Source organism: Rattus rattus, chromosome 16 (assembly GCF_011064425.1).
Source record: "Rattus rattus isolate New Zealand chromosome 16, Rrattus_CSIRO_v1, whole genome shotgun sequence".
NCBI lineage: Eukaryota > Metazoa > Chordata > Mammalia > Rodentia > Muridae > Rattus > Rattus rattus.
Genome location: NC_046169.1, coordinates 28,515,500 through 28,528,239, shown reverse-complemented (window position 1 = coordinate 28,528,239; position 12,740 = coordinate 28,515,500). Strand labels below are relative to the sequence as shown.

At 48.2% G+C, this 12,740-nt stretch overlaps 1 protein-coding gene across 1 annotated transcript; it reads right to left on the bottom strand.

The window, feature by feature from the left end:
• Positions 1-2,721: 2,721 nt before the first annotated feature.
• On the bottom strand, positions 2,722-7,580 carry Ubc (ubiquitin C). The gene is given in 4 exon segments (XM_032887270.1): positions 2,722-4,163; positions 4,166-4,212; positions 4,214-5,691; positions 7,340-7,580. Coding segments are annotated over 3 exon segments (2,880 nt in total). The 5' UTR covers positions 5,689-5,691; positions 7,340-7,580; the 3' UTR covers positions 2,722-2,805.
• Between the last annotated feature and the right edge of the window lie 5,160 nt (positions 7,581-12,740).

The following is a 12,740-nucleotide window of genomic DNA, read 5'->3' as shown; positions in this document are numbered from 1 at the left end:
TGAGCAATAGGTCAGTCAGCACTTGCTGATACACCTGAAGAGAGGGCACTCTGGGTACTACATAAGGAAAACTTCCATCTTCACACATGTAGAAAATGTGGGCAGATGTGTGGAGTGGTTGAGACCTCTTACCTGCTATAATTTCAGTGGTTTAATTTCAACTGTGGTGGGACCCTTGGCTAAAGGCTGAAGAACAGCAATTGCTTAATGACAAATAAGTGTACTGAGCATGGCAACCATGCTTCTAATTTCAATGGTTTCTGTGTAGCCCTGGCTATCCAGGAATTCACTCTGAACACCTAACTTTGCCTACTTCTGCTGGAAGTAAACACATTCACCACCACCAAGCTATGCCTTTAACTTAAAATCTTTGTATTGTTTTGCCTGCCTGCTATCCAGAAGCCCAGAGATCCTCTAGATCTGGAGTAACAAATGATCTGTGATGAGGTACAAGAAATTGAACCTTGGTCCTTTGGAAAAACCAAGTGGGCTACCTCTGACCTTTTAATTCTGACATTAGGGAGGTTGAGACAGAAACATAGCAAGTCCAAAGCTAGTCTGGACTACACCATGTGTTCTCACTAAACAGAACTAGAATCTTTTAAAGATTTTTATATATGTGAGTACACTATAGCTGTCTTCAGACACACCAGAAGAGGGCATCAGATCCATTACAGACGGTTGTGAGCCACCATGTGGTTGCTGGGATTTGAACTCAGGACCTCTGAAGAGTAGTCAGGTGCTCTTAACCGCTGAGCCATCTATCCAGCCCCCAGAACTAGAATTTTAAAAAGGTGAATTTTAACTCCATGACAAGTCATATGCTTACATGGCTAAGGCTGGTTATTCCATTATTCAACATCATCCCAAAACAAAAACTTTATAGCTCTCACTATGAACTGAGAAAAAGTCCAGGATTATCTTCACAGGATACCCTGTACTTTCCACACAGAATAGACAAGTCAAGCCAGTCTGGCTTGGTGGCACAAGTTCCAGGACAGCCAAAACAAATTACACTCATCTTTTTCAGTTATCAGTTTTTATAAAATGATTGTTATGTAGACTTTGAATCCTTAGTGGAGGTGCATGCTAAGGCTAGAGTTACTGGACCACTCTGGACAAGTGGCAGTGAGTACAACGTCCCTTACAAGAACATCACTCCGGGGTTGGAGATTTAGCTCAGCGGTAGAGCACTTGCCTAGCAAGCGCAAGACCCTGGGTTCGGTCCTCAGCTCTGGAAAGAAAGAAAAAAAAAAAAAACAAAAAAAAAAACATCACTCCAACCTCCTGTGAATGACCTCTCCACGCCAATCACAACATACTTAACCTGACTAGACACACTTGGGCAAATTCAGATCAATACTACTTATCAATTACATAACATAAAAAAAACTTTTAACTGTAATCACATAAAACCCGGGGAAATCAATTTTTTGTGTGTGACAGGTCTCTAACTATAGTCTTGGCTGGCCTGGAACTCTTGCTTGCCTCTGGTTCTAGGCTTGAAAGTGCTACCATGCTCACTTCAGCCACCTACTTTCACTATTACCATTCCTTTTTTTTTTTTTTTTTTTTTTTTTTCTATTACTATTCTTAATGTCCTCAGTACAACTAAGTGATGATTACCTTGTTTTACAGAAAATTAGGGCCTGAGACAATTGAAAACAGATGCTAACTCCCCAGAAAACCCAGAGTTTACTTCTGAACAGCCATTATCAGGTGGCTCACTGTAAGTGACCTTATATCCACAACTGCCTCAATCATCCACACCTGCAAACATATACTTTGCATAATTAAATTTGAACCTTCAATTGTATTTGAACTGGGATTTGAACTCAGGACCTCAGGAAGAGCAGTCGGTGCTCTTAACCACTGAGCCATCTCTCCAGCCCCTTCAATTGTATTTTTAAACATCCTTTTAGAAATGTAACATTCGGGGGCTGGAGAGATGGCTCAGCAGTTAAGAGCTCCGACTGCTCTTCCAGAGGTCCTGAGTTCAATTCCCAGCAACCACATGGTGGCTCACAACCGCCTGTAATGGGATCTGACGCCCTCTTCTGGTGTGTCTGAAGACAGTGACAGTGTACACACACACACATACATTAAATAAATAAATAATATTAAAAAAAAAAAAAAGAAATATAACATTCTAGAGCTGGAAAGATGGCTCAGAAATTGTCCCTTTTGTAAGACTTAAGTTCAGTTGCCAACTTCACATGGTAGTTTAATACCAGGGGACTGAACATCCTCTGTTGACCTCCTTCATAGGTACAAATAGGTTAAATACTAACACCCTAACAACTTAAAACAAAAACCCTTTAAAACCTTAGAATACCCAGGGTAGTGATGGCAAATCCCTTTTATCCCAGCACTTAAGAGGCAGGTGGGGGCTGGGGATTTAGCTCAGTGGTAGAGCGCTTACACTTGGGCGCAAGGCCCTGGGTTCGGTCCCCAGCTCCAAAAAAAAAAAAAAAAAAAAAAAAAAAAAAAAGGCAGGTGGATCTTTGAGTTTGAGGGCAGACTGGTATACAGAAAGAGATCCAGGACAGCCAAGGCTATACACTGAGAAAAGTTCTTAGGGGGAAAATGTTTTTACACCCCAATATTTACCATTTACTTCCTATTTCAATGTTTTCTTACCTGATAAGTTACACTGATGACACAAACGAGATACTCTCCACATCCAATTTGAAGGAAGCAAACACAAAAAACTCAGGAGACTTTTGGGAATGCAAGAACTTTATTCAAAGTGCAATGAAACTTGTTAACAGCTTAAAAGATAGGGAAAACTAAGACACCTCCCCATCAAACCCAAGAACAAGCACAAGAAGGGCTCTTTCTAGATACTGTGGTGAGAAAGGTACGAGTATCTTCCTGTTTGACCTTCTTGGTGTTAACACTGGGCTCGACATCCAGAGTGATGGTCTTGCCTGTCAGGGTCTTCACAAAGATCTGCATGCCCCCTCTGAGGCGCAGGACCAGGTGCAGGGTGGACTCCTTCTGGATGTTGTAGTCTGACAGGGTGCGGCCATCTTCCAGCTGCTTGCCTGCAAAGATCAGCCTCTGCTGGTCAGGGGGGATGCCCTCCTTGTCCTGGATCTTTGCCTTGACATTCTCAATGGTGTCACTGGGCTCGACCTCCAGGGTGATGGTCTTGCCTGTGAGGGTCTTCACAAAGATCTGCATGCCCCCTCTGAGGCGCAGGACCAGGTGCAGGGTGGACTCCTTCTGGATGTTGTAGTCTGACAGAGTGCGGCCATCTTCCAGCTGTTTGCCTGCAAAGATCAGCCTCTGCTGGTCAGGGGGGATGCCCTCCTTGTCCTGGATCTTTGCCTTGACATTCTCAATGGTGTCACTGGGCTCGACCTCCAGAGTGATGGTCTTGCCTGTGAGGGTCTTCACAAAGATCTGCATGCCCCCCCTGAGGCGAAGGACCAGGTGCAGGGTAGACTCCTTCTGGATGTTGTAGTCTGACAGGGTGCGGCCATCTTCCAGCTGCTTGCCTGCAAAGATCAGCCTCTGCTGGTCAGGGGGGATGCCCTCCTTGTCCTGGATCTTTGCCTTGACATTCTCAATGGTGTCACTGGGCTCGACCTCCAGGGTGATGGTCTTGCCTGTCAGGGTCTTCACAAAGATCTGCATGCCCCCTCTGAGGCGCAGGACCAGGTGCAGGGTGGACTCCTTCTGGATGTTGTAGTCTGACAGGGTGCGGCCATCTTCCAGCTGCTTGCCTGCAAAGATCAGCCTCTGCTGGTCAGGGGATGCCCTCCTTGTCCTGGATCTTTGCCTTGACATTCTCAATGGTGTCACTGGGCTCCGACCTCCAGGGTGATGGTCTTGCCTGTGAGGGTCTTCACAAGATCTGCATGCCCCTCTGAGGCGCAGGACCAGGTGCAGGGTGGACTCCTTCTGGATGTTGTAGTCTGACAGGGTGCGGCCATCTTCCAGCTGCTTGCCTGCAAAGATCAGCCTCTGCTGGTCAGGGGGGATGCCCTCCTTGTCCTGGATCTTTGCCTTGACATTCTCAATGGTGTCACTGGGCTCGACCTCCAGAGTGATGGTCTTGCCTGTGAGGGTCTTCACAAAGATCTGCATGCCCCCCCTGAGGCGAAGGACCAGGTGCAGGGTAGACTCCTTCTGGATGTTGTAGTCTGACAGGGTGCGCCATCTTCCAGCTGCTTGCCTGCAAAGATCAGCCTCTGCTGGTCAGGGGATGCCCTCCTTGTCCTGGATCTTTGCCTTGACATTCTCAATGGTGTCACTGGGCTCGACCTCCAGAGTGATGGTCTTGCCTGTCAGGGTCTTCACAAAGATCTGCATGCCCCCTCTGAGGCGCAGGACCAGGTGCAGGGTGGACTCCTTCTGGATGTTGTAGTCTGACAGGGTGCGGCCATCTTCCAGCTGCTTGCCTGCAAAGATCAGCCTCTGCTGGTCAGGGGGGATGCCCTCCTTGTCCTGGATCTTTGCCTTGACATTCTCAATGGTGTCACTGGGCTCGACCTCCAGGGTGATGGTCTTGCCTGTCAGGGTCTTCACAAAGATCTGCATGCCCCCTCTGAGGCGCAGGACCAGGTGCAGGGTGGACTCCTTCTGGATGTTGTAGTCTGACAGGGTGCGGCCATCTTCCAGCTGCTTGCCTGCAAAGATCAGCCTCTGCTGGTCAGGGGGGATGCCCTCCTTGTCCTGGATCTTTGCCTTGACATTCTCAATGGTGTCACTGGGCTCGACCTCCAGGGTGATGGTCTTGCCTGTGAGGGTCTTCACAAAGATCTGCATGCCCCCCCTGAGGCGAAGGACCAGGTGCAGGGTAGACTCCTTCTGGATGTTGTAGTCTGACAGGGTGCGGCCATCTTCCAGCTGCTTGCCTGCAAAGATCAGCCTCTGCTGGTCAGGGGGGATGCCCTCCTTGTCCTGGATCTTTGCCTTGACATTCTCAATGGTGTCACTGGGCTCGACCTCCAGAGTGATGGTCTTGCCTGTCAGGGTCTTCACAAAGATCTGCATGCCCCCTCTGAGGCGCAGGACCAGGTGCAGGGTGGACTCCTTCTGGATGTTGTAGTCTGACAGGGTGCGGCCATCTTCCAGCTGCTTGCCTGCAAAGATCAGCCTCTGCTGGTCAGGGGGGATGCCCTCCTTGTCCTGGATCTTTGCCTTGACATTCTCAATGGTGTCACTGGGCTCGACCTCCAGGGTGATGGTCTTGCCTGTCAGGGTCTTCACAAAGATCTGCATGCCCCCTCTGAGGCGCAGGACCAGGTGCAGGGTGGACTCCTTCTGGATGTTGTAGTCTGACAGGGTGCGGCCATCTTCCAGCTGCTTGCCTGCAAAGATCAGCCTCTGCTGGTCAGGGGGGATGCCCTCCTTGTCCTGGATCTTTGCCTTGACATTCTCAATGGTGTCACTGGGCTCGACCTCCAGGGTGATGGTCTTGCCTGTCAGGGTCTTCACAAAGATCTGCATGCCCCCTCTGAGGCGCAGGACCAGGTGCAGGGTAGACTCCTTCTGGATGTTGTAGTCTGACAGGGTGCGGCCATCTTCCAGCTGTTTGCCTGCAAAGATCAGCCTCTGCTGGTCAGGGGGGATGCCCTCCTTGTCCTGGATCTTTGCCTTGACATTCTCAATGGTGTCACTGGGCTCGACCTCCAGGGTGATGGTCTTACCAGTTAAGGTTTTCACAAAGATCTGCATTGTCTATGGAAAAAAAAACAAAAAACAGGTCAGGAATGACACAAATTCTTTAGAGTGCCACCAACCGTTGGATCTGTGACGTGGCTAGTAGTTTAGTCTAAATAGCTACACAGACTGTTTTGAATTTTACCCCCTAAAACCAACAAGAAAATAAAAGTCTTGATGGAACAAAGTTATGAATATTAGGCATGGTAAACCTTGTCTATTACCAAGTTGGCAGGGTGGAGAGTTCAGTACCCAACTGCTGAAAGTCAGTCCCTGACTATTTGCAGTTTGGAGAAAAGCCTGACCCACATAACACCTTCGGGGGGGGGGGGTTTAGGAGGACCCACTCCAAAGAAGTCAGAAACTCAAGAGCTTAGAAGGCAATAGTTGGAAATCTCAGATTCAGGTCCCAACTGGTAGATAGAGCCAGTTACTACTACAAAACTGAACTAAGTTCATATCTTTCTTCCCAGCACTGGGGACACTGAGGTGGGCAGATTTCGTGAATTGGGAGGTCAGCCTGAGACAGTGAGATCCTGCCTCAACTCTCCTTCCCCCCAAGCTTTTGTCTGAACAATTAAAAAAAGTAGTTTACTCTTACTCTCTTATCCTCTTAACCTCTTAGTCTCACCCTATCTGTCCCTTCTCTCCCCATTCTCCTCCCTGCTCTCTCTCCACATGTTCCGACCAGCCCCCCCCTTTTACTCCCTCCTCAACTCCCCTTTCCCATGCCCTGAATAAACTCTATTAAAAAGAAAAAAGTAGTCTGGGGTAAGTGGCACTGGCCTTGGACCTCATCATATGGGTGGTAGAGGCAGAGATTTTTTTAAAGTTTAAAACCCTTGTCAGGCTGGTAAGATGACTCAGTGATTAATAGCACTGACTGCTCTTCCAGAGGTCTCGAGTTCAATTCCCGGCAACCATATGGTGGCTAACAACCATTTGTAATGAGATCTGATCACACCTCTTCTGGTGTGTCTGAAGAAATTAATCTTAAAAAAAAAAAAAGAAAGAAAAGAAAAACCACCCTTGTCTAATAAATAGTTTCCGCAGCCATATTCGTGTAGCGAGACAAGGAAAGACTCAATGTAAGTAAGGCTCACGTTCCCCCTCTGAATTTCCGGTTCCTGTTTACTCTGGAGAGGCTACCGGAGGCCGAGACCCAAACCCGGTCCTACAACTGAGGGAAAGCTAAAGCCATCGTCACTATACACTGTGAGACCACACAAACCGCGACGTCACTGGGGCGATAGGCTAGGCTGGACCGCCACCCTCCCCCTCCCTTCCCAATCGCACTCCTGTATTTAGCAACCGACGAATTCCGGGTAACCGACATCTCCCTCCCGTCCAATACCCACAGTTCTCACATCAGAGGCTCCTACAGCGCGCCAACCGAATTCAGTTCCCAACCCAAGCCTCTGACGTTCCCGGCTTAACCGGCGGCAAGCGGCCTCGCGGGCCTGCTTCCCCCAACCTGGTCCAGCGCGTCAGGGCCGCGCGTCTTCCCCCTCAGGCTTCCATTTGGCCGCCATCTTGCCTCCCGGTCCTCGGCCTCAGGACAGCAGCCGTCCTCGCGGGCCACGGAAACCAAACGTCCGGGCCGCGGGCTGTCTCTCGCCCCCTCCCGCCTCCCCGCCCCCGCCGGGTGTGGCGGCTTTCTCCTCACCAGCGGTGGTGGCAGCAGTCCTCACAAAAGAATAGAGACGGAACTCGCGGTCTCGACGGAACTAGCTGCGGGACGCGAGGCGTCTCTTTATATAGTCATCGGAAGCCCCGCCCACCCCTGGATTCCTCCGCGGAAATGCGGTTGGGGACTACTTTTTAATGCCCGGTCCAATCTCTGCAATGGAAGCGACAGGCTAAAACCATTAAGATCGCTTCATGGGGTTGCTCGACTGCGAAGGCCAGAGAGTGAGGGGCTTTGTGTGGAGGGGCAGGACTGCGACCTTGCGCGACCCCGCGGAGGGATCAGCGCCTGTGAGGTGATCGGCGCTAAAACGCGGCAGGGATCACTGCAGCCGGAGCGGACCTCGGCGCAGGCGCACTGTGGCTAAGCGAGCCGGAGACCCACCAACTGCCCCCCACCCCCACCGTCAAGGGTCCCAGTCGCCTCTTTCTATTAGGGGGACCTAGGGCTTTGGCTCTTGTTACACTGGTATTCCATTGGTGGCCTCGGCTCCTAAGTTCCCTCAACTCGAGTCGGTCGTCACTGTGCCCAGCCCTCTTTGTTTTGGCACGGTGACAGGATGGATGACTGTGCAAATCTCATAACAAGGGAAATGACAACGGTTTTTTTTTAATAAAAAAAACGGGGGGGGGATCTCTCCCCAGTTTGGGAAAACGAGTCTGAATTCGTCAAGAAAAGCAGTCAGTCCTCACAGTTCTTGAAAACTGTTGGCATTAGATCTGAAGCCCAGTGAGCACTAGATCTTTCCAGATTCTTCCTAAGTCTGTTTATGTCTGGTGTCCTTGGATTCGAGAAGGTTCTGTTTTCTGTTCGATTGTCACTAAGGAAAGGTCAAAATATCAAATGTTGTTCATATTCTGAGACTGAACCCATCGAAACCCTATTTTTTTAATTTTTGTTGTTCAGACAGGGTTTTTCTGTGTAGCCCTGGCTGTCCTGGAATAGGCTTCGTAGACCGGGCTGGTCTCAAGTTTACAGAGATCCTTCTGCCTCTGCCTCTAAGTGCTGGTCTACCAGGGCTACACAGTGAAACCTCGTCTTGAAAAAAACCAAAACCAAACAAACACACACACACACACACACACACACACACACACACACACACACACAAAGTACACGTTTAGTACAATGTTCAGATTACAGCAAACATATACCCCACTTGTAAAATTCAGCCTATTCAGGTTTTTGAAATGTAAGGCCTGAGACCTTAGAAGGTAAGAATTGAATCCCTAGGGTAGAGAGATGGCTCAGCAGTAAGAGCAGGTCTTCTTCCAGAGTTCAATACCGAGCAACCCTGTCAGGCAGCTAGCTTACAAAGGCCTTTGACTCCAAAGCTTCTCAAGGCTTCAAGGAGGTCCAATGTCCCTAGGGGCACTCACATACATGTAGCATGCACACACACACACACACACACACACACACACACACACACACACACACACTATTAAATGCCTTTAATCTCAACATTTTTTTTTTTTTTTGAGATTTTTTTTTTGAGACAGGGTCTCCATATGTAGCCCTGGCTACCTTGGGACTCATGACATAGATCAATCAGGCTGGACTCTTAACTCGTAATGATCCTCCTGCCTCTAGCCACCCAGATACTGAGATTTCAGGCCTGTCTAGCTCCCTGGTTAGGAATTCATAAACATTCAAGATCAGGAGTATTGTTCAAAATGCATTTTCTTTTTCTTTTTTTCGGAGCTGGGGATCGAACCCAGGGCTAAATCCCCAACCCCTCAAAATGCATTTTCATTTCAGGTATTCAGAATAGATTTTCCTTTTGGTGATTTTCCACAAATCAAAGTCCTATGCCACTGGAACATTAAAATGTCATTCTCTGGGTTTCTGGGAAGCCTTGGTGGTTTCCGAGGCAGATTTCTGTGCGGGTCAGTTCTTTCTGGAATTCAGACAGAAGTTTTGCTGAAGGGAACAACACACCGAAGTTGGTTTTAAAGTGACACTGGCTTCCAGCCACACCTCGCTATATTTGGCAATTGCTTTGCTTCAGCCTTGTGACTCCTGTTTCTTGGCTGAGTCATCAGCTCTTTCCAGAGTCTAGAAGATTCAGAGCCAAGCGGCCTGGATTTTAGTAGTGGGGGAGGGAGAAGAGAAACAACAAAACTAGATGGCCTGACCTGGTCAAGGTTACCTTGAAAAGAAGTCCTCAAGAGTCTGGGGCCAAAAGAAAATTATAAGTGTAAATGTGTAAGAAATACATGATCTAATTTCCAACAACCATGATAATAAAAATGCCTTATATTATGAGCACATCATAATGAAACCCATTGCTATGAAGAGTTAACATATGCTAATTTCTGTCAAAAGAAGAAAATATTTTTGACTTTTTGACTCAAGAGATAAGTTCTCTGAAAATCGACACATGAACTTTTTTTTTGCTTTGGTTTGGTTTTGATTTGAGACAGGGTTTCTCTAGGTAGTCCCAGATGTTCTGGAATTGACCCGGCTGGCCTCGAACTCACAGAGCTCCTCCTGCCTCTGCCTCCTGAATCACGGTGGGACTAAAGGTCCACCACCCCTGGCTCCACTCTCCCATTTAATATTTAATTTAATTTAATTTTATTTTCAGAGCTGAGGACCGAACCGAGGGCCTTGCGCTTGCTAGGCAAGTGCTCTACCACTGAGCTAAATCCCCAACCCCCACCCTCCCATTTTAAAATAATGTTAAAATAGTCTTTGAGAATTTCATATGAAGCACCCTGACGGGCTTTTGTCAGCCTTACACCTGCGGCCTCAGGTCAAGGCTAGGCCAAGTCCCGTTCTCAACCCACAGTTCTCGGGAGGTGCAGGAACATTCTTGAAACAACAACAACAACAACAAAAAAAAAAACAAAAAAACAAAAAACAAAAAACAAAAAACGCAGAATGTATGACTCTCTGGTTCCAGAAAGACCCAGAAATGCATGCCATATGCTTGCTAGCCAATAGATTCAAAGGTCAATATGCTTAGCCAATAAGTTTAAACTGTAACCTTGCTGATGTACCCTGTACCCTTAAAAAGTATAAAAACTGCTCGTTAAAGCCATTTGGGGTCATCCTCTAGTCACTCGCCATGAGGGACTGATTGAAGGTTGATCCTGAAGTGCAGGAAAATAAACCTCTTGCCTTCGCATTCTCGCGATCACTGGAGGGAGAGGGTGTCTGCTGGTAGACATTCAAGCCTTACACATAACATACAATGTATTTTTAATCATACCTCCCTACTTCCTCCCTGAAACTCTTCTTTACCCCTTCCTAGTCCCCCTCTTAAGTTCACAACCAAACTGGTTTTTGTTTTGTTAATTCTTTTTTTAATATTGTTCACTTTACATCCCAACGCCCGCCCCCTGTTTTGTTTTTAATAACCCATGCACAGTGAGTTCTTACAACGGAGATGACCTGCTTCTAAAAGGCACAGGCAAGCAAGACGAAAGCAAATGGCTTCCCCGTCAGAGCTCGCACTGCACCCCAGCACAGCAGCTTCCGGCCAGGAGCCGCCCAGCAAGTTTGTTTCAACCCTTGAGGGTTAAGGAGGAGATAATATTAGTCACTGATGCCGGAGACACTCATAGACAAATCACAGTGACAGGCACTGCCACCCATATGGAATCCTGTGTCCTCAGATTTCCCTTACAGAGAACCTGGGTGCAGATTAACGGTAGTTGCTGGTCTATTTTCTGAAAGGGGCTCCAATGTCTCCATGTCCTACTTGGCCTCAAGGACTTAGGTATCAAGTCACAGCCCTAAAGTCCCAAACCTCCTGACCTAGAACGGGAAATGCTAGAATGTGCTAGAAGTCCCGTGACTCACTGAATTCCTTTTGCGGTTCGTTCCACACCCAGATCCGTCCTTTGCAGGTTACCAGGGACGATTGCTTCAGAAGCCGCACCAATGGGGACAGAGAATGAGGCCCAGCAACAGGGAGGGATTGGCTGAGGACGCCTACGTGTGCTGGGCTGTTCGGTTGGGTGTGGGGGATGGGTGGCTGTGGCCTGCGTGTCCCTGCTGCTGTGTCATCCTGATCTGAAGGCCACACCTGGCGTGTGACTGGATTCTGTAATAGGGGACGGTACAAAACACAAGGGTCAGTTGGTGTTTTTCTCCTCAGAAGGAAGTGTGGAGCCAGAAATCTGTTTTGTCACGGGTTATCTAACCAGACAAGGTTACCTAGGCCAAGGGCCGGCCTCAGCATGTAGAGCAAAGGGAGAGAGAAAAACAGGGTGCTGTGTTCCGCTTCCTATTTATGAACAAGCATAGAAAGGCTGGACTTGGCCCAGCCACAGCCCACCTTGCAGGTCAGACGCTAGCTCTGGGCACCACGCGGTTTTCGTTCTTTTTTGTCTGTGTGTGTCCTTCCGCCCCCGAGATAGGGTTTCTTTGTGTGTAGCCCCCAAACCAACAACAGCAACAATAAAAACCCAAACCAAGTAATTCTTCAGAACTTCCAAAATTAGAAACATATAGATCCCAGGCTGGTCCTGTGTGAGCTGAGGCTCGCTGAATCCAGTCTTTCTACCCTTGTTCATAAACAGGCAGTATTTTTCTCTCTGCTTTCCGAGCTGAGGCCTGACCGTAGCCAGTAAAATCAAATACATAAACGAGATCCAATACAGCTAATATTTTTTGTTTTGTAAAGGGTGACTCCGCAGAGTTTATATTGCCTTCATATTCATTCAGGTACTTTATGTAACAGTGAACCAGGCTTAAGGCCTGACACTGATCATCTTGGGCGTGGCTTCCTTCCTTCCTTCCCGCACTCATCACTGGAGAATCTCACACTGTTTATATTAAAGGTACCCGACTTCCTGTATTGTTATGGGCTTGACTAGGCCCTTAGCAACTGCTTCCCTGTCAGGCACCCTCTCAGTCGATTCATTGAGGTTTCCTAGCAACCCCGGAGAAAGATAACTTCAAATCACACACATACACACACACACACACACACACACACACACACACACACACACAGAGAGAGAGAGAGAGAGAGAGAGAGAGAGAAGAGAGAGAGAAAACAGAGAGAGACAGACAGAAAGAAAGAAAGGAACAGTAGAGCCCTTACCCACACTCTGTGGACCCCAATACCACGCCTAAGCCTACATTAAAATATCTTCCTTTTTTTTCTGTTTTTCCCTCCCAGGACTTGGGTGGGGTGGGGGTTCTTTGTGTAGCCCTGGATCTCCTGGAACTCACTCTGTAGGCCAAGCTGGCTTCAAACTCAGAGATCCACTATCACCACCTGGCAAAAGTTAGAAAACGTGTGTGTGTGTGTGTGTGTGTGTGTGTGTGTGTGTGTGTGTGTGTGATTGGGAGTGGAAGTGTGGGCTGCATGTTATGCATGTGGAGGCTGAAGATGAACAGTGTGGAGTCACTTTACACACGT